Source organism: Colossoma macropomum, unplaced genomic scaffold (assembly GCF_904425465.1).
Source record: "Colossoma macropomum unplaced genomic scaffold, Colossoma_macropomum, whole genome shotgun sequence".
NCBI classification, from domain to species: Eukaryota; Metazoa; Chordata; class Actinopteri; order Characiformes; family Serrasalmidae; genus Colossoma; species Colossoma macropomum.
Genome location: NW_023494798.1, coordinates 19,350,749 through 19,377,613, shown reverse-complemented (window position 1 = coordinate 19,377,613; position 26,865 = coordinate 19,350,749). Strand labels below are relative to the sequence as shown.

Here is a 26,865-nt window from a genome sequence, read left to right as displayed (position 1 = left end):
CTGTCCTCCCCTTCCTTTCTGCTGCTCCTCTTCTACCCTGGAAGAACGTGAAGGAATCAAGGAGAGGAAAGGATCAGGAGGAATGGAGAGAATGAGCAGAAACTGGAGAAATGGGACAGCTGACTCAACATCATTAAAGCTGATGTTGACCACTGATGAGCTGAGCCTATCACAACATTTGCTTGAAAGCACACCCCTGATACAGCTACACAGTGCTGGCCAGTTCACATTTATGTGTTTTTCTGCTCTGAATCGTTTTTATTTTATTTTACACCAAGTACAAAGTACGCAATACAATGAATATAAAAATGCAAATAAAATACAGAATTTGAAGGTTAGCTGGATTGCTCCATGTTTGTCTGTCCTCTCTGGGCGTGTCTGTAGTGATGTCTCTCTAAAATCTGTAAAAGTCTTCCTGGGTAGCATATACTTGTGTATCCTCCACTGGAAACCGCTTCGTCGGCTATTTTAAGTGGCTTCTCTTGTCTCTTCGGTTTTCAGACAGCTGGTAAGATGGCGTCACGAAAATGGTTTTCAAGTCACAGAGGAGAGGAGGAGGATCAGTTGGAAAAAACAGTAACTTTGAGGGTTTCTGGCCTGTACAGAGCCCTGGCTTTAATACTTAGATGCACTTAAAGGCCTTCTTTACCTGGATCAGGTGTGTTAGATTAGTCAGAGCTACATGAAGATCTCCAGGACTAGAACAGAAAATTAACCAAAATCAGCCATGGTGTTTACTGTGTAGCCTACCAAGCAGTACTCACATAATGATCACTATGCCTGCATATTTTCATTTTTGTTGAGTTTTACATCATCATTTCACAATTATTGGACCAATAGAAATGCTCCCAAATCACTTGGAGTATAACCTCTTTAAAAAAACTATACTGAAAGTTAAGAACACTTTTGCCTTTTCCTGTAAAGTTACTATTTTGTTATAATGTTTTTGTTTGGACAGCGACAGTGTTTTGAGATGTTTCGTCATACTTGTTATGCCTCCCTGATTTACAAACCTCATTGTAAATTTTGCACTGAGCATTTGACGATTGTCTTATAGGCATCTTTGATCTTTTAACTTCAGTGGCCACGTGGAATGTGATGCGCTTAGTTGTACATTATCACCTTTCTGTTTTCCATGTTCCTTAAACCCTTTCCAACAACTAGTTCTCTGTTTTCTGTGGACCACAATATAGCTGGACAGACAGCAGTTCTGAGTCACTCAAATGTTTCGTGACACTTGAGTTGGACAGTCTATTCAGACATCAGTCCATTCCATTCAGTTCCATTTGGAGTTTGCTTTGTTTTCCAGCCCCCACTGTACAGCTCATAAAGGCTGGAATGGAACCTATGTAATTCTTTAATAGACAGGCCCTCTGGCTACCAAGTACCATTTAGAGCAGTTGTCCTTATTTCAGTTTGGCTCATTGTCCTGTACTCTGGCCTCGATGTTTGCCTCCTACCCACGGGTGTTGCCTTGGGCATGGACAGCTGTGGCTGTGGATGTCCTGTGGTCATTCGCATGCATTATTCATCACTTCTTACATCAGGTTTGGTACTTATCCAACAAGTGCCACAAATGCCTTTCTCTCTTTTGGTTTTTCTACCCGTGCATGAGTGAATATGCAGTTCCAGAGGGTCATGAAGTTACCATACACCTTTCCTAATCATGTTCTCTCGGCTCCTTTTCTGCTGATTTCACTGTAAAACTACACTGAGCGCTGAGGCCCCAGCATGAGAAACAGAAGTGAGATGATACAGCTTGTACCTGCCGCATCCTCCCTGCTTTTATGTAGGTCTCTGTTTTTCAGGTTAGACTGAAAAGGAGCGCAGCTACTTTCCACAGCAGCTCCCTGAAGGCCTGGCTCATTTTCGTAATGGCTTTGAGGAGAGAGGATGACGGCAACACTAGCACCCGCTCTGAACAGTTACTCAAGGACGCTAGAGCAGCGAGCTCTGAAAATAGACTGGGTTTGACACCGAGTTTTGCGCTGAAGTGCTCTGCTCTTATTCATAACCCTGTTGCAGCGCTGCTCCTTTTTAGCTGGAGGAGAGGCTCTTTAGTGAGAGGGAATAGAGCAGCACTACAACTTGTGCAACTCAAGCTCCTCCAAAGAGGCTGAGCTAAAAAAAAAGATGCTTTGTGTTTTGTGAATGCGACTTGTTTTATATTATCTTTATGAGAAACACTCTTAATGGTATAACCAGATATGTAAACTGAATTACTGCTATGTGAGTTATCTCGTTTAAATGAAAGCCTTTCAATGCCTAAGGATTATAAGTTGCAGGTGTAGTGCCCGTAGCAGTTAAAGAGGAATCCCAGAAGGCGCCGAGCCTGCAGTCTCAGCGGACCCACACCTATCTAGGTCCAGATGGAATTGGTTTGTTTTGCCATCACAATAGCAGAGGATGAAGATAGTGTTTTGCTTGAAGCCACTTATAGAACCCTTATGCTTAATGCTTTCTTTGTGTCTGTGTTTTTGCTTCGCGTATGCAATTTTGTGCTCTTTTAATACAGAGACTTTGCTTGCGAACTCATACATCATACTTCTTTCATCAGTATACGTTAAGGAAGCGCCGTCTCTCCTGGGGCTCGGCTAATTTGTTGTGTTTAATGATGTGTCAGTCTGGTGATGAATGGTCAGCTGGCACACTGGCACATGTGTGACCACAAAGCAGAGGTTTGGCACATTGGCAGTGAGAGAGGGAGAGAGAGATGGTAGCCCTGTTGATGGATAGATCCTTCCATAAAATAGGCCGGACGTCCTGCCTGGCTTGGGTGAGAGGTGTCTGACAGACTAACGTTTGCTTGGTAAGGTTTGATTTTCATGTTTTATGTTTCATTTTTTGGAACATTCTGTATTATGTATTAAATGATCTACTTTCAGAGGAAAAGACGCCGTTCTACAGATCTGATTGTTGATATCATGCAGTGTGTGGCAGAGCTGGCTTGTTCCAGAGGAGCGTCAAGCATCCAAGTTAATCACAGCAGGGTTTAATCACTAAATTTTTGGGCCTTAAAAAAGTTTTTTGTAAACTGAAATATTAGTTTGGCTTGTTTTATTGAAATATAGTGTTAGTAAAAGATAATAAAATACATGAACTGTGGTGTTTCATCTTTGCCATTTTATTGACCAGTAAAACCAGCAGGAGCTCGTCCGTCTGGATAGTCACACATGTCCCTCTGATTGCAGAGCAGTCAATTTCCTATAGCTTTCCTCAAGCCCTGATAATCAAAAGCAAATCTATTTGGACTTCCTTATTGACTTGTGTAAACAGTATTTATTGTTGCTTTATGGAGCTATTAACAATATCCTTGTACATATTATGGAAATATATGCGAATTTGTTGAAATTTGCCCAGTATAAAGAATAAAGCACTCAGTCATACATAGATTTTTCTGAAATAAATTAACTAAACATGAAAAATTAACTTGATCACACAATTACACTTCTTCCCAGGGAACATAGTGTAAAATAAAAAAAAAATGTTTGTATGATATTAAAATTGAGAGTTATAATAAACTTTGAGTAAAGTTTGCAAGAAAAAAATAGAAATATAATAAAACATGGCGCTTATCAGACCCATATTAGAACTGTCTGGGTGTGGCTGTAACATTGTGATGAGTGTACCTGATTGACAGCTGTCAGTCCAACACTCCCAGCCAGTGAAGCAGACCTAAACTCAGTGGTGTGAGTGGGAGAAGTGAGGTTAGGACCGCCCAGCTGCCCAGTTTCTATCCAGGAGGAGAATGTTGGCAAAATACATCAGCCATTTAGTGGGCATTGGAAAGTTATTCACAGGATATATTTGGTAGATGCATATTTTGTGCCCACCAGAGCAAGATTAACCTACTTAAAAAATAAATAAATAAATAAATAAATAAATAAATAAAAACTGATTAAGATTTCCTAGGGCTTTAACACGTGCTTCATGTGTATATATGAAAGCCCTGTTAGCTTCAAAGAGGAGGCTTCTTCCACATACACTCTACCTTGCCTCTGCTGCTCATCTCCAAAACAGGTGTCAGATGTTCTGCTATGGGTTTGCTAGAGCAATAAAAAAGAAACTCAGCAGTAACAATGGCTTAGTGTTCCAGTGTATTCGGTGCAGTTTGAATTAGATAAAGTAATAAGCTGCTATATTGAGACACAGATGGCATTGTGAAACATGACTGTAGCACAAATGTAGCGTCTGTTACGATGTCCTGCTGTATCACAAACCTTACCCACACAGTTTTATTCCAAGGCTTAGGGTTTTTATTAAAACCAAAAAAATCACATTTATGCAATTGTCCTCTTTCCCCAAATGTAGTCTATTGGCCAAGACAAGATTGGTGTCTGATGGTTGCTTCTTAAGTTTTGCACTGGAGCTGCAAGGCTAATGTAGCTAACAAGTTACGGAAAATCTGTTTGGGTGACATAGGCATATTATAACAGCCTCATAGCTCTATTGCAAAACTATCTAAACAAACTTTATACTTTTCAAAAATCAAACAAAATCTTACGCCTTATTTTTAAGAACTACTATGCTTCTTTGAACTAATAAGTATGTATGAGGTTTTGGTTTAAGGCATTGAATGTACTGGTGTCTCAGTGCAAAACTAAACCACGAAAATAATTTACCCTGCCTTGTCTTGTTTAAATTGCCCTCACTTGTTTTGTTGTATAAAGTGTAGTGATAATAAATGCAGTAATTGGAGACTAGCTTACAAGTTAAGGCAGTCACTATCCAGAAAACATTTGCGTAATCTGGTGTCAGGTTTTAGAGTGTAAACTTTCTATTGAAAGTGGGGCTTCCAAGTCCTTCCAAGGGTCTACAAGTCCATGGGAAAGAGGGCGGAAGACAGCAGAGATGCTGTGAATATGCCCTGAAGCGACAGTTTCTCAAGATAAGAGGATGTGGGTTTTCTGTCACTTCCTCCATATTGCTTTCCACTGTAATTACCTGGGAATCCAGCCTGGCTGTGGCCTCTGCAGATTTCTGGAGCCGGACTGGTGGGAGTATTGGGTGGAGGATGGGCCTGCCTTAACCCTTTAATGGCCTAAAGCAGGGGGGTCTCAGCTCTAGTCCTGGAACCCAGTGTCCTGCGTAGTTCTCTACTACTTTTCCCTGACTCACACCTGATTCAGCACATAAAAAGGCTTGATAATTAGCTAACGAGTTGGATCAGGTGTGTTAAGGCAGGCAATACTTGAAATTGTGCAGGGCAATGGCTCTACAGGACTGGAGTTGACTGGCCTGCAGGAGCCTGCCTTTATCATGCTCACTGTGCCTCAGTTCATGGTCTCAGATTCCAACTGTGAACTTTATACCACTGTGGGGAGAGCATGTCCTGTGGTTTGCTGAGAGAGATGAATCTTAATAGTCCAGAGAATGCTTTGCGACAGTGAGCTTATTTAAAATTGACTGGATAGCAAGCAAACTGTCCATGAAAAGTCTGGGCAATATGGAAAAAATAAATAATCATGATATGTACCACAATATTTAGTTTTTTGGAGTTTTGGGGAGGCCTGTCATGATTCTGAAATTTTTAGTTAATGAAGACTTGCCATAGCAATGTCTATGTCTTTTTTGTTTATTGTATTCAACGATTAAAGTACAAGCCTAAGGTGGCCAAGTCGGCTGATTAGTGATCTTGCTTCCTAGCTGGTGATACTTAATAACTCCCAACTGGTGACATTAACAGCTCAAGCTCAAATAAACAAACATTACTCACTTCTCTTGGGTTGTGCACCAGTTAGACATTAGAACTTCTTTTGTTTTCGTAACATCCATAACATGCCTCAATAAATGCACTTTCTGCTTTCTCTTATCAACATGAATTTGCCTCAGCCTAACTGACGAAACGTTTGGGGAAAAAAAACTGCAGTCAGCTTAAATAATTGCAACCAACTCATATAATTGCAATGAGGCAATCATATAATAACTGAGACAGTCATAGGTTTGTGAACAAGTTGGAAGGGACAATATGCACTAGCGCAAAGTTAGCACCACATTGCTGCTTGTTACGGTCCATTTACTGTATGCTCATTCTTTGCAGGCTCACTGGAATTGGTCTAAATCTGTTTTTTGTTCATATTTTGATGTGATACGTGCTGTTCTTGAAGTATAATATACTCACAAAAGCATATGTTGGCATAATTTATCAAAATTGCTATGACATATTACCAAATTGCCCACAGCTTGTCCATAGGCTCTCAGAAAACCCCATTCTTTTGTGGGAAATTTGCTGGCCTGTCCTTCTCTAGCTCATCAGATATGTTCTGTTTTCTCGATCAGATCGAGGTTCTCATGTTCGCAGATGGATAGACTGCTCTTTGTCTCGGCTGAAGGGACTGTAAATATTAGCATGCGCCTGAGGATGTAATGCACCTGGGTTACTCACTCTGATTATACTGCCACAAAGGGACCATGGCACCACTGCTATCTCAAACCTTTATTATATATGTCTGTCAATGCATGAATTCCCCAATCGTGAGTCATCACACTGGCCAAATATAGGCTAATGAGTATGTTGTAGTTCTGTGGATATTAAATAAGATGACTCATTCTCAGTCAGTGCTGAGATTAAGGTGCTGTTTGTTAGGCAATGTGACAAATATGCTGATGGACACAGACATTATTACACTGAAAAGTGTCTGTAGAACACCTTGAATTAGCTAAAGAGTTCTTTGCTTTTTCACGTTGTTTGAATATAGACCATTGAAATCTGTGGCTTCTTGGAAGATCACCTCAGGACAGATAATGTAAACAGTCCTGTATTGTCTAGGGGATGTTAAATGGCCAGCTATTTGAAAGCATTTTAAAACTTATCCACTGTTTCTAAAACCCAAACAAACACATGCATGTTAATCTCATTTAATAGGAGGGAAAAAAAACTTTTTCAAACGTGCTGATAGAGTATAAGGTTGGTGAGTGTTTGTTCTTTAGGCTATTTCTTAAAGAAAGAGAGAGATAGGTCTGCATATCGTGGCGTGTGCATTTTGTGCAAGGACATCTGTGAACTGCCTGTGGCTCGTCTCCCAGCTGCTCCTTTGAGATAAGAAGTTTCATTCACATCAGCCTGACCTCAGTAAAAGCCCTGTCCCGCAAGCTCAGCCTCTCACAAACTTCCACTGCAAATCGCTGCACAAAGACGACGCTTTTTCACGCTACGTATGTGTGTTTTTTTTTCTTAATCTTTGTTTTTTGTGGTTTTGAACGGGAAGAATGCTTCCTTGTGTTTAAGTAACAAAAGAAAAAACATGCACAGGCATGATGTAAAGTTGTGTACTGTCTGCTCCAGTATGTCAGCAGCTGTCGATCATGGGGGAAGAGCAACTGACAAGAATTGCAAAAAAATCAAGTTCCCAAAATGTAGTCGGTCAGTAAAGACACGTTTGGTGTCTGAACTTTGCTTCCTCAGTTTGTTCTTCAGTTTGATGCTGGAGCTACAAGCCTTAATGTAACTAACCATTAATGTAAGCTTGTAGCTGCCAGGTTAGAATTACGCAGCTGTACTTCTAAGTCATTTATCACTTGCCTTAAAGGAGTTTTCCAAATCAAGTTTACACAAATGAACAAAACTTCACTGTGTAGCTGAATACAGCAGGCTGCATTTTACACAACAGGCGATTGTGCCAAAATCAGACTTGCAGACATATGGATGCTACGGATTGTGCTACAGGATGATATGATTACAGAATGTTTAGTGTTAATTTTTAATGTAAACAACTGTTAATGTTGAATTTTTGTACTGAAAATATATTTATAAGTAGAAACAAAAATTGTGCATGTAATCTGTTGTGTCCATATGCCTGTGTGTCATGCATGCACACCGGCATGAGTTGATGTTGACACAGCACTCCATTTGTGGAATATTGACGCCCACAGTATTTAGCTACACTGTGAAGTTTTGTTAAGTTTTATAATTACATTTAACTACATTTGTATTAACAAGACAAATGGTTCAGCCTTAACAGAGAGCTGGATGCGATTTGGGCTTCTTGAGAGACGTTTTGCTATGTATTTACAGGAAAGATTTGGGTGCCTATTGACTTCTAATGTTTTGGCGATGCTAGTCTCATGGCTTCGAGCACTAAAATAAAAAGAAGCCAAACTTTGACATCAAACATGTTTTGACTTAATGATTACCTTTAGGGTAAGTGGGAAAACACTTGTTTATATGGCTTCTGATACAATGGGACATACTGTTATCAATAAATACTGGCGAAAATATGCTGCACAGCTTAAAAGCCTGAATTTTGCCTGTATTTGGATTCATTTTTATAGATAACAGTATGTCATACAGAGTCAGAAATGTGACCCAGTTTGGCGTAAGTGTGCGGTGATTTCGTCTTTCAGTTTGCATTAATGTTAATAGGTGAAGTAAAAGCTTCCATTACTTTAGCTTTGTAGCTTCAGTGCCAAACTAAAGAAGCAAACTTCAGATAACAAACTTGTCTTGGCTGACCAGCTACATTTGGGGTAAGGTGGAAACTGTGAGAAACCTGAACTTTCAAAGAACCTTCAAACAATTCAGAACAATTCAATAAGATCTCCTGCAAAATCATGTGGTTCCCTCCATGCCTTCGGCAATCCGTGGTGAGTTTGCTCCTACCTGCTCACCAGCCTCTGCCCTTTTCAGTCTCACCACAGAGAGAGGCTCCTTTCCCACATCTCTTGCCCTGTAGGACAGGAATTCTGTAGCTTCTCTCTTTTTACCTCTCATAATGTCCCTGTTATTACTTTGAATCCCTCTCCCCCAGGCTAACATAGCATGACAGATACTCTTGCGCTGCAGTATGGGTCTTGAATACAAACGCTGTCCTAGGGTTGCTCTCCTGCTTTTGACTTATCCTGTTCAAAGAGACACTGAGTGTTTTTGTGTGCAGGGAGTGAGAAGGGGTGAAGAATGTAGAGATGGGGAGGGAGACAGAGGAGGGAAATGGGCTGCTTTTGGGTAGACTAGGCCTATGGTAAATGTCCTGTTGGACTGACTAATGGCTCTCATGTGGCCTGATGGTATTCATGCACTGTTGTTTCTCCTTGAAGTCTGTAATGATGTACTGCACTGTGTGGTTTGAGGTTGTCTTTCTGGCCCACATGCCGTCCTGCTGTGCATATTTTTGGGTAAATAGCTGTAGATAGCCGTCTCTAGCTCTCATGCTATTTTTTGCTCAGACTTTGTCTTGGTACTCTGCTGGGGTGTTTGGTATTATTTAAGTTTTGTCAAGTCACATTTTTTTAAAGGTTTTATAACATCAGTTGTCATTAGGCTAAATACAGCATGAAGTAAAGCATGCATAAAAGAAACTGACATCAAAATAAAGAATTTAGACTACTGCTTTTAGGTTACATAATGGTAGACATTTCAGAGAGCGCTGTCATTTTCATTCTGCTGTCGGTTATCAATTTAAAAAGGCCAGCTCCTGGACACATCACTGAGAGACAAATTATTGCAGTGGTTCATCCAGATGGAGTGTTTAATAAGAGAATATGGACCATTAAGTCACTGTAGTGAACACGTCCTGCTTCCTAGCATTAAAGAACCCTACCGGGCGTGATCTGATTAGACTGACTGTTGGCCTAATATTACATAACACCTCACTGAGGGGTCGCTAAGGACCAGAGGTTCTGAAGGAGAGGACAGTAGGGGTCAGGAAGAATCTCAATAGTATTTAAACACAGTCAGCACAATGGATGGTCATCTGCTGGGTTAAAGAGTAGGTACATAACGTTCCTTTGAGCAATGAATGGTGTAAGTTGCCTGTAATTCTTAGGACAGTCATTAGACCCTTAAAGCGATAGGTCTTACAAAATTAATTTTTGGAATCATTCATTCAGTTAGTGTAATTTTCTCCTTAGTACAAATATAGTCTGCCAGGACATGTTTGCTGTCGGATGTTTGCTTCTTTCGTTTTGTGCAAAAGCTCTGAGGCTAATGTGGCTAACAAGTAATGGAAACCTATAGCCACCTATTAGCATAGTGCAAACTGTAATGCAAATAATCATGCAGTTGCTTCAAACCACATCAAGCGGTTACGCAATCACTTGCTTATGTGGTTTCTGTCACTGTAATGTGTACTGTTATCTATAACTAGAATAGGTGAAAACCACAGTAGCAGCCATTTTGAAGCCTGAATTTAATCCCTAATATTGTCCATTTCGTAATAGCTAAGGGTTTGCACAAAGCTAACATTTAAATGCACTTACATTTGTTAGTTCATTTTTATGCTGTCCAAAATTTGATTGTATAAAGTCCTACTGAGTCTAGCACAAACAATATGACACCTTTCCCCGTCAGCTCTATGTCTTCTTGCCCTACTGAAGTGTAATTGTGTTGGGGCTCTCAGGTCAAGGCAGGTGGACCACTCTTGAGTCTCTCTGGGCTTGTCCTTCACTGCCTAGTCAGTGGGGCAGGAGGACGGGGAGCAGAGACTGCTGATCTCTCTGAATCTGTCCACTGAGCAACAGAGGAGAGAGAAAAGTGGAGAGCCCCCTGTGACCTGTCAGGAGACCTAACTAGCTCCACATCTTCAGTCTTTTCAGGTTTGCTCAGGGTTTGGACTCATACAGTATTGAAAAGGTGAATTCAGATATTTCCAGTTTCATACACACAGGCTTGAGTGCACTTGTAGTCAACGATGCACTGATATTAATTTAAGTTTAAGCAGCTTGTATAGTCTCACTAGAAAACTTAAGAAAGAACAGGATGCTCTGGAGCAGCTGTACATGAGCCAAAGCTCACCATGCCCAATACCAAGTAGGGTATAAAGCCTTGGGCTGTGAAGTAGTGGAACTGTGTTCTCTAGAGTGATGGAGCACAAATGAATACTTTTGAGTTGAGTTGGAGTGTCGTTTGTGATCCAGTACTAATCAGTCAACATCAGTAACTGACCTCAGTAATGCTCTTGTTGCTGTATGCAGTTAAGTCTTCACAGCAGTGTACCAAAATATAGAACCTTCCCAAAAGAGTAAAAGCTGTTACTGCAAGAAACAAGGGGAACAAACTCCCTATTAAAGCAATGTTTCTCTGGAAAACAAATTACCCAATTTTCTGCTTATTCTAGATATAGTCATGTTTGGTGGCAAAGATGTGTTTGGTGTCCAAATTTAGCTGCTTTAGCAATGGAGCTACAAGGCTATTGATAACAAACAACAGAAATCAATAGTCACCAAAGTCGTTTTTTCAGAAGTAAATGCCCATAACTTCTCTCAACTCGCTTAAACACAGTATGAGAGCTATAAAAATGAACAAAACTGTACTTAAAATAGTTCCCCAAACCTGTCAGCTTGCTTAAACTGCATCCAGGTCTACATGAAGGTCGTGCAGACTTGTCAGTGCTTTCAGGCACAATGTGACTGTGAACTATAAAAAAAAATCAACAAAACTATAATTAAATGCAGCAGACAGCTAGTGTTATGCCAAATTCCAACCTGGTGACTTAGTGTAAATTAGATTTTTCCTCAAACATTTCTTTTAATGCCCTTGATTTCAGAACAAACAGGTATCTGCAGAATTTTAACATATAATACATCTACAAAAATGTGAGGTTTGGTGCAAATTTTGTAAAGTGTTGACTGAAATGGGTACATTTGATGAATGAGTTGATTTCTCACTTGTAAAAATGAAGCTTTTTGAAGCCAGACCTTGAGTTGAAATAAAATCAAGTGAAATAATTTGAGTAATTTGATGTGATTAAACTTGTTTTGACCCTTTATGAGATGATGGCCTATCAGAATTAAACTATCCTTTCATCACTCTTAAAAGAGAAGGACCAGATGTTTGGAGAACTGAAGCTTAACATCATTCAGGGATGTGTGTAATGGGTTACCTGTTGTTGTATGTGAGAGACAGTGAGTGAGGTGTGATGGTGCTGTGCAGGTGAAGATTTTCAGAACTGTGCAGGTGTAAATTTAGTAGATGATGTGAGAGAGTGTAGTATAATGGAGCTAGGCAGGTGTCTGTGTGTGAATAGGTGAATATGTGTCCTGTGTGTGGTCCCTCGGGCCTGTAGGCCTCTCCAGGGTCCCTCCGGCACTGAACAGCAAGGTTTTTTTAAACTATTCCTTACTTCAAACGATGTGCGCTGTGTGGCTTTTGGAGCTGCTTGAGCAATTTCCTAATGACCACTGAAGTGCTCTGTTTAAGAGCTGCTTTTTTCCTGTCCTGCTCAGAGCATCCTTTTGATCTCTGGGTTATGGTTGGTTGCGTGGTTTTAAGAATGGAAGTAAACTTCTGGATTTGTTTATATTGCATGCAGGCTTTTTAAATGCTGAGGGGAAAACCCCAGCTAATTACAGGAGGACTGTCAGTTTTTCACCACAGTGTAATTTAGCTCATAACATCAGCACAGAACTTGTCTTAACAGGTTCTGTCCTCGGTGTGGCCAGCAAGCAGTTTTCCAGAGAATGAAATCCGATAGCCAGCCTCCTAATCCCGCTTATCTCACTGACAAAGAAAGTAAACGAATTACGCCACTCGAAAGATCATATAGTGTCCATTTTGAGCAAACATCATACAAAAGGAAGTTTCCATGGTGTTTTTTTTTTCTTTTTTGTATGTGTGCATGCTCATGTATTGAGTTACAGACTTTTAGATTGCCAGTGCTAGTAGGCTACACATCACCGCAGAGCTTTTTACATATTCCAATTATGTAATAAAGGTGCGATGATTTCACTACAGTATTGAAAAAGTGAAAACTACTGATATGTAAAACTGTATTCTCAACATGCCCCTGGGTTTCATTTTCTGTCTTTTGTGGAAACCACTGTGAATAATCAAAACTAGGTATCTGGGTACATTGGAGTAAGGTGGGCGAGTACGGGGAGGGGCTTATGCAACTTTGAGCAACTTTTAATTGTAAGTGTTTTCAATCTATTAAACGGTTCTTGTCGGGTTCGGTCAAATGACTGTGTTTTTTTCTCTCTGATAAAGGGATTGGGACTAATTTTGTTAGTGGGCTGGCTTTTTAATCAAACCTTTTATTTAAAACTTTTTTTTTGCCAAACCAGTCAGTGCAGCATATAATTCGAACTCAAAACCAAGACATGTTTAACACACAAAATATTTAAAAATCGAATCAAATTTTAACCCCCAATTGAAAATCATATTGAATGTGAAAATGTGTGTATTGTTACACTTAGAAATGACACTGATCTGATTCCAGGTATTGGTATCGTGCTAATGTCAGAAAAAAATGCTGGATCAGATATCGGAGGGAAAAAAAAAAGAATGAATCCAATCCAAACCTGTCCAGTCCAGTCCAAAACATATAAAATGGCTTACTTTTAAAAATCTTGGACCTCTGTCAGACTGAAAGAGCCCATTTAAACTCAGTTGCAGTTGATGGGAGCAGATAAGGAAAGCTACTGTATACCATATGTTGGGCTGACTGTAATTTTACCCTGCACCCTGTTATGCCGCCTTGCTTCATGCTCCCGCCTTCACCTTTCCCTTGGCTGAGGAGTTGAAGGATTAGCCCTCTCCAGCACAAACAGACCCTGTGGATATCACACAGCAGCTGAATAAACACCTTCTCTTTTGCAGTCTGCTTACTTCTCCCACGTCTCGTGCCTCTGTAGCTCTCCTCCTTTATTTGGCTTGGATTTGACTGATGACCCTTATGGGCCACTGTAATTATATGCAGTGATTGATGCTCCACACATCTGCCTGGACTGCTGCTGTCGGCCTAGTTTTTATGATAACCACTTGACAGTTGGCAAGTATGCCTGTGGAGCTTGGAAAACCTAATGGTGACAAAAATCAGTAGAGTTTAATTGCAGTACTGTTTTTCATTGTGAGCGTTTTCAGACTGTTTGACGATGCTTGTCTAGTTGCCACCCGTCTGCTTTTCACCTGGACAGTCTGGTTTTCAGACTGTGTTCAAGTTTTGACTGTCATTTGTCCATTTTTTGCAGTGTTCTCTCAAATTAAGTGGGGAAAAAACAAGCAGTAAAATCAGTTTGTGACATTTAGCATAATTGACATTTTGTGAATGCAGTGACCAATCATAAAGATAGCTACCTGGAGTCTCAATGTCTGTCTAAAACGAGGAAGTGCAAAACTGGCCAGAGAAGAAAGCTTAAAGTGCTAATGCCCTTTCCAAGAAGAATTCCTTCAAAATGATGAATTCAAGGTGTGCATTACCAGATATGAATGGTTCAAAATATGCAAAATTAACAATGTGCAATTTCTCCTTCACTGTTAAATATGACAGTGTTTCTTTTGTGAGAGCCCAGCAAACTTTAGATTCACATTAATGGAGCTGGTATTCTTAACCAACTAGTTAATGTCTGTTAAAGTTCTTTCAAAAGAAACACACAGCAGAAGAACACTGCATCCCGGCTGCTAAACTAACGTTAGTGTATCACGGAGTTAAGCACCATGTCAGCTACTAATCTCAGGTTAACTTGTACACACTTATTTGGAAGAACAAACCACTGCTGACTGCAGGAAAGTCAAATGCAAAATACAGCTGGAAGAAACATTAGGGACTCTGATGGAATTTTGACTTCAAATATGTGTCTTGGGCCAGAGGGCGGTCTGGTTTTGGCTTGTTGAAAAGGTGGCAACCCTAGATGTCTGAGGGTTACAAAAATGCCTAAACAAGGGGAAACTGTTCTAGAGTTCAGTGGCCCATAGGTCTAGTTTGTACCTACAGAGACAAAAAAAGCACTGTGAATCCGGTCTTCCTCTGTGTCTGTGTGTGTGTGTTCGTGCAAGCTTGTGTTCCTACAGACGTCTCAGGAAGTGGTAATGAGCTAATAGCCATATACAGCTCTCGAGTCACTGCCCTCCTGATGTGTCTGAAGTAGGCCAGCGCTCAAACAAACAAACATTTTATTGGACCCACTTTGTTCAGAAAGGAAGTCTGTGTTTATAAAAAGAAAACCGCAGAGTTATTTTTGTCTACAGAATATGAAAGATACCAAGAAACAGACTGTAGATTTGGTATTTTTAGAGCGTGTCACACTATTGTGTTGCCTATTATTCATAGTTCAGCCGAAGAATAAGTGTTGAAGAGTATAATTGCGGCTTCTGCAGTGTATCGCTAGATCTTTAGGGGAGGACTGTGGTTTGGCACTGTTATGTGGCACTGTCTGTAATACCAGCATGTGATAACTGTTTCCATCTGAGGGAAAATACAGAAAGGGCCGTGACGTTCCTCTTTTTGATTTAGAAAATGCTTATGATGGTCATGAAACTCGGTCATTAGTGGGAAACTGCTCTCAGACAGTATGTCACCAAATTTAGAAACTAGAAACACTTCTTACTTTTTGACTGTCTTCTGTTCTCTCAAATTGGTTTATGACCGAAAGGTCCCACCTACCCACTCATTTGTAGCTGGGCTGGTCTATAATTGTATTTGGCCTAATAATATGTTTTAAAAGAATAAGAGAGGCTTAAAATAGTCTGTTTCAAATGGAAGCTGTCATTTTGTGCACAGTGATGTCAGAATCTAATCCACCTCAGAAAGTATTTTAAAAAAATAAAAATCGGAATTGGACCACTAATTATATTTGACCAATATTTCAAAACAATATTTTTATTGTATTCTAGAAGAGCAGAATGTGTAGGTGAGACAAGGCTACTAAGCTGAAGTGCCATTTTCTTTATTTTGTTCTGTTTGTAACCCTCTGCAAATAAGTCGCATTTCTCTGCAGCGCTACTCCAAGTACATGTAGTTGCAATTTTGATGTTTTATGAGCCTTTATGGTTTGGCATCAGCAGGTATGTACATGAAAAATATTGGATATCGAATATTGGCATTGGCATAGTTCCCATATCTGCTCATACCCTTTGTTTCCAATGTGTAATGTGAGGGCTATCGCTGACTCCCTTGCAGCCAGTTAGGAATCCATAGTTTCAAGTATCACAATGACTGAATGAGCATGATCTTACAAGCCAAAGTCATGATGGGAAACCACTCAACACCCTAATGATTCAATGATGATGCTGTATTACTGTTTCTAGCCTTAGTCAGACATTGATGCCCCCCACCTCCAGCTGCAGGAAATAAGCTCTGAGTAAAAGAACCCTAAACAACAGGAGTGCAGCGCACTTCTCCCTGACTCCCAGTGGAGGTGCGGCTAAACCAGGGCTGTGCTCTAAGCCCCATGTTGCATGCAGAGAGAAAGCTGTAATGAGGCGACCCATGAGAAGCACAACGCAGCCTAAACTGCTGCTCGTGCTGTCAGAGCTGCGTGGAGGTGATGAAGGGCCGGCGATCAGCCCAGCTGAGGGGAGCTGGGAAAGATCAGTGGGTGCGTGGGCGTTTGGCCTGCATGCATCTGTGCTACGGCGTCCTGGCACCCAGCCGGGCCAGTCACATCTCTACAGCTGTGCTAAACTTACTGGGAAGGCAATATTCCCAGAGCATGGTCTGCTTATCTGTTTTCTCAGCTACTAAAATCATGTTAGTATTATTATCATTATTATTATTACAGCTGATGAGTTTACCGAATCTATACCTTAGTTTAAAGAGAAAAACCAATGAAGCTAATACTTTATATTGCTTTTCATGTGTTTTCGTAGTTTTGACGAGTAATAATGTACTTTCCTACCCTGACATCTTTAGACTGGCTGCTCTGACAGTTTAGTGTAGTGTAGGAGTGCTCAGTCCTGGTCCTGGAGATCTTCCACCCGTTCAGATCCAGCACACCTAGCTTTAATATTCAGATGCCCTTGAGGGTCTTCATTACCTGAAACAGGTGTGTTAGATTAGAGTTGGAGCTACACTCTGCAGAATGGCAGATCTCCCAAACCAGAATTGAGCACCGCTTGTGTAGTAAGTAATATTGCTGCCCTCCACAAAGCAATATTACCCACAGGTTGGGGTTTGATTCCCTACGCAGACAAGCACACCACACTATAACAATGAGTGCTCAGGGACGACCCTTCATTACGCTACATTTACCTACCTCTATTATTAAACTGTCAATTGCTCTGAAAAAGAGCATTAGCGAAATGTGTGAAATGTAATGAAAAGGTGTTTATCTCCCGAAAGGTTTTAAGTCTACATGCCATGACATCAGCATGACCTAAGTGCATGGCTTAGAACCAGTATCATATTTATTAGGTAATCTTAGCAGACTTGCTAATGTTTGCTCATGCCAGTTTTGCTACCTGACGATCGTTGCTGGCCATCTACTAGCTTTTTTTTTTACCATGCTGGTGACTATTGACTTCTAGTGTTTGTTAGCATCGTTATCCTCAGCTCTGGTTTTCTATGACTCTGATTTTCTTAATAGGCTGTTGTGTGTGAGTAAGTGAGAAAGCATGGGCTGTATTCTCACAAACTGTTGTTATGCAGATGGAAGTGCAGTGCTGGACACTGCTGGCCCTCTACATTAACTGTGATCTACTGACAACTGCTGCTATTTCAGGTGCAGCTGATGAGCCTCTTTATCAGGAGGGATTCTGGTACAGTATGGCCTGTATAACTGTTGGCACTGACGTAGATGAGCCATCTAGAGCATGTGCAAAGGTGCTTCTGGTTCCAAACAGCAGAACTTAATGAGCCAGCTGGAAATGAGAACTTCACTGGGAGCTGCACTGTAGACCTGAATCCTTGCAAAAAATAGTAGCTTAGTGATGTAGGATACATTCTCCAGACACCACTTCTTCATTCTTACTAGCCTCAGTATTCCTGTGTTTTTAGCACAAGCATAAAGGAAGTACAGCTTTGCTTTCCTGACAAGGCACTTTTTTAATATGCGCCATGTGAGGAAGAGGCGAGTGGCCACTCTGGCCCCGTATCCCAGAACGAAAGGGGTAGTAGCACGATCCCCTTTGTTTAGCACAGTCTTCAAAGGACTATGATTGCCTGCATTCAGCAGAACAAAAGGTCTTTTGGTTTAGTGTCAGATGCTAACCGAGTGTCTGCTAAAGCTGGGCGTACACTACACCACTTCTAAAACCTTAACAGATTTCAAAAAAGGATAAGCGTAACACTTAATGTCAGTCTTTTACCGGATTTCTTGTCTTTTATTAGTGAGGGTGTACACTAGACGGGCAAAAAGACACACGCTATCACGTATCACACGCTACAGTTAAATGTCCAGCAGAAGGAGTGCAAGACAAAACCCAATAAGTAACAGTAGGGGTGTGAATCTCTAGGCCCCTCACGATTCGATTGGATTACGATTCAGAGGGCTGCGATGGGATTATAAAACGATTATCGATGCATCTCGATGCATATTTTTTTTCTATACAGGATTTCTATTTTCTCACTGTGTGAGGACTTGGTAGTTTTAAAGCAGAATATTTGTAATGATTCATAATGAATTTACTTATATTTACTTTATATCTTTTATTAATAAGTCAAATGGAAGTGATGTGGCAAGTGAACTAGAAGGCTCTCATTCACTGCCTTTGGAGCACGAGACGCTGCTGCCACTCATCTGCGATAAAATGCGCAGTTACAGTGAAATAAGATCCAGTGGCAGTGGATGACCACACAGCGCGTTACAGCCGTCCTACCCGTTTTTAGTGACTTTCTAACTTTGGTTTTGGTCTCGTTGTAGCGAGTGGGGGTGGGATCGCTGTGTCAGTAAAATATCTTAGAGACGTGACGTGTGCAGCATAGCGCGAAAGCCCTGTTTCGCAATGACTGAGAATTGCTGTGCAGACTGCAGGTCACCTAGCAACGATGCGTTATTCGCATTTATAAGCAGCGCAGTTGGTTTCCTGGCAAGTTAAATCTGCAACGAGAGACTGTCAAACACTAAAAAGTTGCGAAGATGAAGTCACTTCTCTCCCGAATTTTCTCGTTACACCTTAAATGGTGCCTCTTTTACATTCGGCGCCTCAGTCAGAATATAAGGTGGAACGGAAAAATTTAAGGTGGAACAAGAAGCTGGAGAATGAGAAGCGACTTCAGCCTCGTAAGACAGCTGAATGTTGAGAGACATTTTACAAGAAACTGCTCTAGTTTTGAGGAAAAGTTTTCTGGTGGAGATGGGAGGAAAGCGGCTGTAGGCGAAGCTTAAAGCAGAGCAGAGTAAATCTGCGCTCTCATTTATATTTTTTAGCCTATACTAGGACATTAACACATACTGGACATTAAATGTTGCGGCTCCCAAGGTGGTTTGATTTTTGTTGAAAGGACAAAATGTTATCATTTGTGTTGTGACTCCTGACCTAACCTGGCTTTTAATGCAGAGGGAGCCGGTCGGATTTCTCACTTATCCAGTTGTGTTTTTGTTGTGTGCCGTCACAGACTGTCCGGGCGCTGCACTTACCCACTTCCAAGTTCCGCCTTTTGCGTTCCGTCAACATTGTTATAAATTAAATATTTAGAAAATCGATTTTTGACATTTGTGAATCGATTCAGAATCGTTCACATCCGCATCGCGATGCATCTAAGAATCGATTTTTTTTCTCGCACCCCTAAGTATATGTATCAGTATATGTTTTTTTAATGGTGGTTGATCATCTCTAAAATTAGTCATTTAAATACTGCCTTTTACTGTACTTCAGTTCTACAATAATATTAACAGTAGCGGCCATTAAATGCAGGTGTGAATAAAGGTGATCATTTGTCTTTATGAATTTACATTCTATCTGATTAACAACAGCAGTGTTGACAAAGTGTACATTATATATTATTTACATGTGTTTTCTTTAAAAACAGTGCAGACATAATGAGTTTTGGCTATGAAAAAGTACTTAAAACTCAAGAAACATGTATGTCACAGTGAGAGTTGGAGAAATATTGTTCTACAAACTTACAGCTCTTTGCCTGTTTTCAACAAGTAGCTCCTCTATCTCTGTGGTCCGCTGCACACGCCGCGTGCATGCATGCCTCTTCTCCTTTTTTTGGCTCTCTTCTAGCTTTCTCATTCGCTGCTGAATCAATCTTCAATCACTTTGCTGACCATCTCACACTACAGGACTCATGAACTTTTTAGTCATAAAAAACGCCTATTAAAGGCCTCCGATCACTCCAGAGCCTGATCAGAGAATAAAGAGTTACCCTCTCACTAACAGATGCTCAGCTTCCGATTGAGCTCCCGTTCTGTAAAATCTCCTTGGAGTGTGAAAATATGTCGGATGGAGCAAATCAGGGTTAAAATCATACTGAAAAATCATGTAGTATAGGTGTAGCTGAACTGGACCGCTTTAGTGGATGGTTCTCATAAATCCACTCCTTCATTTAGAGCCTTTTCTTTGAAATCGTACAACTGATTCGCTTGCCCTGCTGCACCCCCCCACCCCCACCCCCCCTTCAGGCTCTTATAAGCCATTATCTTGCATAAAGCCCATCAGTGGAGTTCTGATTGCTAACTCTGGAGACTGAGGCAGAGCGGCTGATTAGCCTGCGCTGCTGCACTGCGGTTGACTCTTCTTACAGGTCTTGTTTGTGTAGGATTAGACTGGAGCACAGGTGTTCTCATCTGTGTCTCTGTTTGAAGTGGATCACAGGGGGCTTTGATCACACACACACACACACACACACACACACACACACACACACACACACACACACACACACCCTAGAGCACTATGGCTGTGCACAGATGTTTACCATACAGATGACCTCACAGGTCAAGGAATTTTCTTTGTAATCGCAAGAGGGTCACTTGATACCAAGAGGTGATGAAGGAAGAGGGACAGAGAGCAAACCTTACACCAGCACTTTGAAGTGGTGATACAAAGCCTGTTTTGACAATACAGTTTGTCATGCTTAGCTTGCTTATGCAATAGTGTAGGCCTACCTGTTTTCCCTTTTTTGTTAGTAGACTTTAAAGTTTAAAATGAGCCTTCCCGAAAATTGTTTTAGGCCAAAACTTTAACTCAAAACTATTGTAAAACAGTGTCTCGGGCATCAGGTAATGTATTTGTGTCCATTTCATGTGATGACATTCTGCGAGGGAGCTTTTAGAGGCATCAAATCATTGGTAAACATCTGGTTCCTATCACCACCATTGTGAACAGATGCTGACAGATTCTGACGTAGTAAATTACTGTAGAATGGCACATTTCCCATCAAACTGCTCTGAATTACTTTGATAATGTCTTAATAATTAAATTACGCATACATTTAGTAGAATTTCCCTTAAACTGTCAGCCATCTCTTATTACAATTGAGCCCTTTAGTGCTGCGGTTTGATTTAAAACAAAATGACTAGAAAAGATATCTGGACGGTCTTTTGATCAAAGGGCTAACACTACCTTGTATCTCGAGCATGTGGTAATTTGAGTAGCCATTGAACCTTATATCCACTGTTTTTACCCTCTCTTTCAAATTCCAGTTCTTTGTACTTATGCCGCTACGGCTGCCTTTATTTCTCACGCTAACTTTCTTGAGCATTTGTTCGGTGCCATTCTCAGCAGGTTGCAGACTGTAGGGTTGGTTTTAAAGCGCGAGCCAGATTGGAGAACGTGTTTGTTGTTCTGCCTTTTTTGAGCACAGACACAGTGTGCATTTTTCCCTCATAATTTTATCTTTATTTTTCTGCTGAGTTACATAAATCAGTTTTGAATTGTGCCTCTCAGTGAGACTATTGCTGGCGTAACACTGAGGTTATTAAAGCATGGAATGTAATTGTTCATTATCCAAAGCATGCGAAATAAGCTCGCTTTTGGATGCTTCCTCTGGGCCATGCCTGTATTTCACAGAAGAGATTTTTTTGCCATTAAATCGCTTGGTATGGGGACCTTACCTTATGGAAGCAAATATTGCTGCTATTCTGTAATTTTTAAATGGTCTATGGTGAACATGTGTCCCCAGCCCCCCCTCCAACCTTTTGTTCCTTCAGTTTCCAGTCAAAATGGCCCTTAATTACGAGTCATTCTTGTTTCATTGTCAAAAAACGGGTTTAACAGTAAAACACTCAAAAAGCCCCTAACATTATTTATAATATCTGTCAGTACTTAACATGCGTATTCTCTTATGTACCTGCTGTCACTTTACCACTTTCATCTCTCCAGTCTTAAGGCCAATATTTATAGCTATGTCCTCCCAATAAAAGCTGTTCCCTAAGGTGTTCCTGACATTGTTACCCTTCAAAGAGACAGTAACATTCATACAAGCAACAGTGCAAACGCACTGTAGCTGCCTTGAAAAATGTTTTCTTATGTGCATAAAAAAGGGAAAAAAACAAAAATTTCCTGAAGTAGAGTGAAAAAATGAATAGATTTAGAGAAAATGAGACTCATTCCAGCCATGCTAACAATCGTGCAAGACCTAGTAGACCACCAACACTGTCACCATAAGATAAACAGTCCTTAAAGCTTTCATCTTTGAGAGAGAGGAGAAAATCAAGCTCCACTCTTGCTTCTGTTCTGTAAAAAAATCAGGTGTTTCTGTCCATCCTTCCACTGTGAGAACTATGGATCTGAAAGGATGTATAGCTGCAAAGAAGTTACTGAGAAAAGGAAATAGATAAAAATTAAGATTTCTACTACAACAAAACTGGAAATCTGAGATGTGAAACAATGTTCTATGGAACCATGTGTCTAAATTTGTAATTAGGGTATCTTGGATCATGAGAAGCAGAAAATGTAACTTCTAAGCCTGATCTTTGGAGATGTGGGAAAATCCCTGTAGATTTCTTTGACAAACAAATAAGAATGGAAGCTGTAATAAAGGCAAAGGGTGGGCGTAGTTAATACTGAAAAAAAGTGCACCAGTGTCAGATATTTAAAAGCTCATGGAAATTAAATTTTTACAATTGTCGATGCTACTAAATTAAGCATTCATGTTAGACCACAGAAATTAGCTTTTTTAAAACTCCTACTATTGGAACTAAGTCATTTTCTTCTTCCCCTTACTCGGATCTTGTGTGCTTTAGGATCATCTCATTAATCTGTTTCCTCCTAGAGTGGAAATGTCAAGGCCAGATGTCCCACATTATGAGAAATGCATGAAACATGGCAGCCCTTTAGGGGAACTGTGAGAGGAAGTGCTTTTAGTATGTGGAGATCACTATAGAGCACTGAGGCCTCTGAGAGCTGCAACCTTAATGAGCTCCGTTTATGACAGGTGAGCTGTCACATGAGAGAGCGGGATGGAGTTTGGTTAAAAAAAGCTCTCGTTAAGTGTGGTTGTGTCTTGTTGCATTGCAGTCGCCATGTTACTCTGGAGAAATGCACACAGACAAGAGTCGGTCAGGGCTGCTGCTCTGGGCACCTTGTGAGACTGATTAGTATCGGGAAACATTCATCGTTCTGGTTACAGTACATAATGAAGTACTGAAGGGGAAGGCAGCTACTACAGGGGTACATGCTCCACCTGTAGAGCCTGCTAGGGCTGTGCAGAGCATTTGCATTTAGTCTGTAGCTCTGAGCTGTAGAATTGAGAGAGTAGTTGCTATATCAGATTGTTATATCTGTAGCACAGGGTAACATTTGTTGATGTTTTGATGATGTTTTCATGTTTTAACCGACTTGGTTTGATTGTGTTTGTGCAGAGATTCGAGCTCAGCTGGTGGAGCAGCAGAAATGTCTGGAGCAGCAGACAGAGATGAGGGTCCAGCTCCTGCAGGACCTTCAGGACTTCTTCCGCAAGAAGTCAGAGATTGAAATGGAATATTCCCGCAACTTGGAGAAGCTTGCGGAGCGCTTCATGGCCAAGACCAGGAGCACCAAAGACCACCAACAGTATAAGTAAGTGGTGTATTTGTGTATATGAGATGCTGTAGATTGGTGTCACCGCTTCAGTGCACCTTCTATATCTGGTAATTATATTTGTTGAATAAGATGCATTTGATTATAGAACTGACTAAACAGTGTTGGTCTTCAGTACCCCGTGACCAGATGTGATATGATGACCCCTGCCGTAGATAATTGTCTGTGCAGATTGTCGGTCTTTCCCTACAGTGTTGTGTAATTAACGGTTTTCGCACTTTTTGAATCAATAGCGATATTGGCTTCCACGTGTGGATAAGAACTTTATTCAAATGCAAATAACAGACTTACTGTCAGCCTTCACCTCAGCTTAGGCATATTCTTTTGAAGCCTGATGAGGGACAGCGTGATATAGTTCTGCTTGTCACCTATTACATGTTTACTAAATGACACCTCCTGAAATTGCGCTCTGATGCCACACTGTTCATTTCCTTGCCTGAGCTGACTGAAATGGATTTTGAAAAGTGGTTTTCACTCCGTTTTGAAAAATGTATTTATTCCTTTATGAATAAATAAATGTTGGGGAATTGAAATGCAATATTCTGTGAGGACAGGCGTGACTGTTTGGCCTCACGCTATGAATCCATATCCATATTTTAGCCTTTCCTCAGCCTTCTTTAACAGGCCTTTGTGTTTTTGTAGTTTCTTTTCACAGAAGAGAAAGGCAGAATGATTTTTCCCTTATTGACTTTTTAAGATTTCCCTCTCCCTTCCATAGCCTTTATCCTCAAAAATGTCAGTCTTGGGACCTGTAAGTTTCTAGTGAAGACAATTTTAAAGACAGTGATGGTATTGTCTCCATATTAGGCCACTGATTTATGTGGCTTTTACTCACTTGAGGGCAGCACAGATGGTATGGCTGCCCCATTGATTGCAGTATATTCAATACTGTGTTTTGGAGACTGTGGTCAACATTTTAGGACAGGATTGTGGTCAATTCTGCTTCATCTCAGTCCAGTTTCCTTTCAACGTTAGACTGTTGGAATCAGTAAATGATCAGGCTAAATGTTGCTTTTTCAGTAAGATGCTGTGGTTTATTTGACTGTAAGTTAATGTAAAACTTACTTTAATAGGCTGTATTTCAATGCTGTCACATCAAATTTGTCAAGTTAGATCAAGTCCATTTTGTTTATTTATTCAGTGCTAGGTGCTCTTCTCATTTTGTGAACATTTCATAATGAATTGGTCAATATTAGTAGTCCAAAATTACTTTGAATAAAATTTCAGAAGTCAACACACATTAACGTGTAGAACCTTTTCGTTCTTCTTCTGTACACTCACCATTTTGGAAATATTACATAATTTTATGTTAGAGTACAATAAGCAGTTCCCTTATAACTGTGATAAGTTATTACTTACTATGGACAGCCAGACTATCCTGGGGTTCACCAGTTCGATTCTCCCGTGATCATATTCCCGGGTGGTGCTGCGGTGGGCTCCAGCTCGGATGGTGGACCCGCTGGAATGTTGACATGCATTTAAAGTAAGCCTGTGGTCTCATTACCCCACTAGAGTCCGCCATCATGGAGAAAAGCAGGCTTACATTTGCATAACGTTTGAACTGGTGGGAGAGGGGAAAAAAATCTGTTGAGTGTTTGCCCTGCGCTTCTGTAAATAGAGCAGGCGGCTGGCTGCCGACCCAGATGAGTCCAGCAGCTGCGAGTTGAACTGGAGCAGCAGAGAGGCTTGGCCATGGTCCTGTGCAGTTGCATTGCATGATATACCGGTCTGTCAGAGCACGGCCAGTGTAAACGCTGACATCGTACGCCAGTGTAGTTGTGAGATCTGGAGAAAAATAGGATGTCGGATGCTACCTGTGGTCTGAGGAACTTTTGAAATCACTGTTCAAAAGTTTGGAATTGACATTTTCAGGAATATAAAATTAATTTTATTGCAGATATAAGTGATACTAGTGTGGTGGTGGTACTGTGCAACAGGTTTCAAATACAATGTTGTGTAAAAGGCAAATACCATCCTTTGATTTAATTAATTTCCAAAACGGTCATTGAATAAACGTTATTCATTTTTCAGCATTCAAAAAAGGAGGAAACAAATTTAACAGAAAATTAAATAATATTAAATATATAATTAAAATATATTTAAATCTACTTAAATATAGATTTTTCGCTATTTATTTCCCTTTATTACAGTTTTCATTCTTTTTTGGGCAACTTGCTTGTAGGAATATTTTTCCACACCTCCATAGTTCTGTCTTAAAAGTTGGTTACTCTTTCTGCTTCTCACATTCCAAGTCATCCTAGACATATTCAGTGATGCTGAGGACGGACAGTTCCTTGTTCTGAGAACACCAGCAGCTTCTTTGATTGATTTGCAGATTTTCTTCTTTGTTGTCTATTTCCTTTTCTCAGTAAAAGGACAGAAACACCTGTATATTGCTTAATACCTGAAGCAAGAGTGGAGCTTGATTTTTCTCTTCTCTCTCAACGATAAAATCATTAAGCACTGTTTATCTTTTGACAGTTATGACGGTAACAGTTTTGGTGGTCTTGCATGGTTCTCAGCATTCTTGGTCTTTTAATGTTATTGAACTCCAGTTTCAGAAACTAGTGAGAACTAGTGAATGCTGCAGACTGATGATGTAGTAAATCATAGTTTATTACAGTTTAATTACTGTTTTCTTCTAGTTTTATTGTTTTAATTGAACATATTGTTGTTAAAAAAACTTTTAATAAGGAATAAAACCTCTAAATTACCTTTGGTATCTAGTTTATTATGTTTAAATCTATTTTGTATTAGCTACTGTTGTATGTAACCTAAACTACCAATCGTACTAATGTGACAAACTTTTCAGAGGTACTATAAACTATGCAGCTGTGTGAGACACCTAGCACTGTAGATTGCCAGTTTCACTGCTTTCTCTTGAAAGACTTTTGGAGATTAAGCAGTCTGGAAGGTGCTGCTGTAAGTCAGACTGTGAGAGCTAAAACCATCTTAGCACTGCTGTGGGTGAGAGGGCGAATTAGCATTAAAATGAGCGTACAGATTGGACTGTAATTAGCTGGTATTTCTGCGCCGGAGAGCAGAAAGCGCCGAGGCAAAGAAACTTTTTAAAGCTTTCACGGTGACGATGTTACAACAGACTACTCTGCTAATTCTGGAGAGCTTCTTTCTTTCAAAACACAAGATTTTATGAAAGTGAAAATAGCAAGGCTGGAGCTGTTGTGTACAAAGTACTTCTGTCCCAGTGGAGGACAGAGCTCATAGGCTACAACCCTGTGAGGAGACAT

General features: G+C 40.5%; 1 protein-coding gene and 1 long non-coding RNA gene across 3 annotated transcripts in view; one reads left to right on the top strand and one right to left on the bottom strand.

Moving 5' to 3' along the window:
• The window catches only part of srgap1a (SLIT-ROBO Rho GTPase activating protein 1a), a 128,383-nt gene that overhangs the window by 12,194 nt on the left and 89,324 nt on the right, over nucleotides 1-26,865 (top strand). For both annotated transcript variants that reach the window (XM_036585302.1, XM_036585301.1), the window contains exon 2: nucleotides 23,401-23,596. In XM_036585302.1, coding sequence (XP_036441195.1) covers nucleotides 23,401-23,596 — 196 coding nt within the window. The remainder of the gene's footprint in view (nucleotides 1-23,400; nucleotides 23,597-26,865) is intronic.
• On the bottom strand, nucleotides 1,866-25,138 carry LOC118818159. Its single transcript, XR_005008065.1, has 3 exons — nucleotides 24,977-25,138; nucleotides 3,630-3,733; nucleotides 1,866-3,223 (listed from the first exon to the last, which is right to left on the bottom strand). It is a non-coding gene; the product is annotated as an uncharacterized LOC118818159 (long non-coding RNA).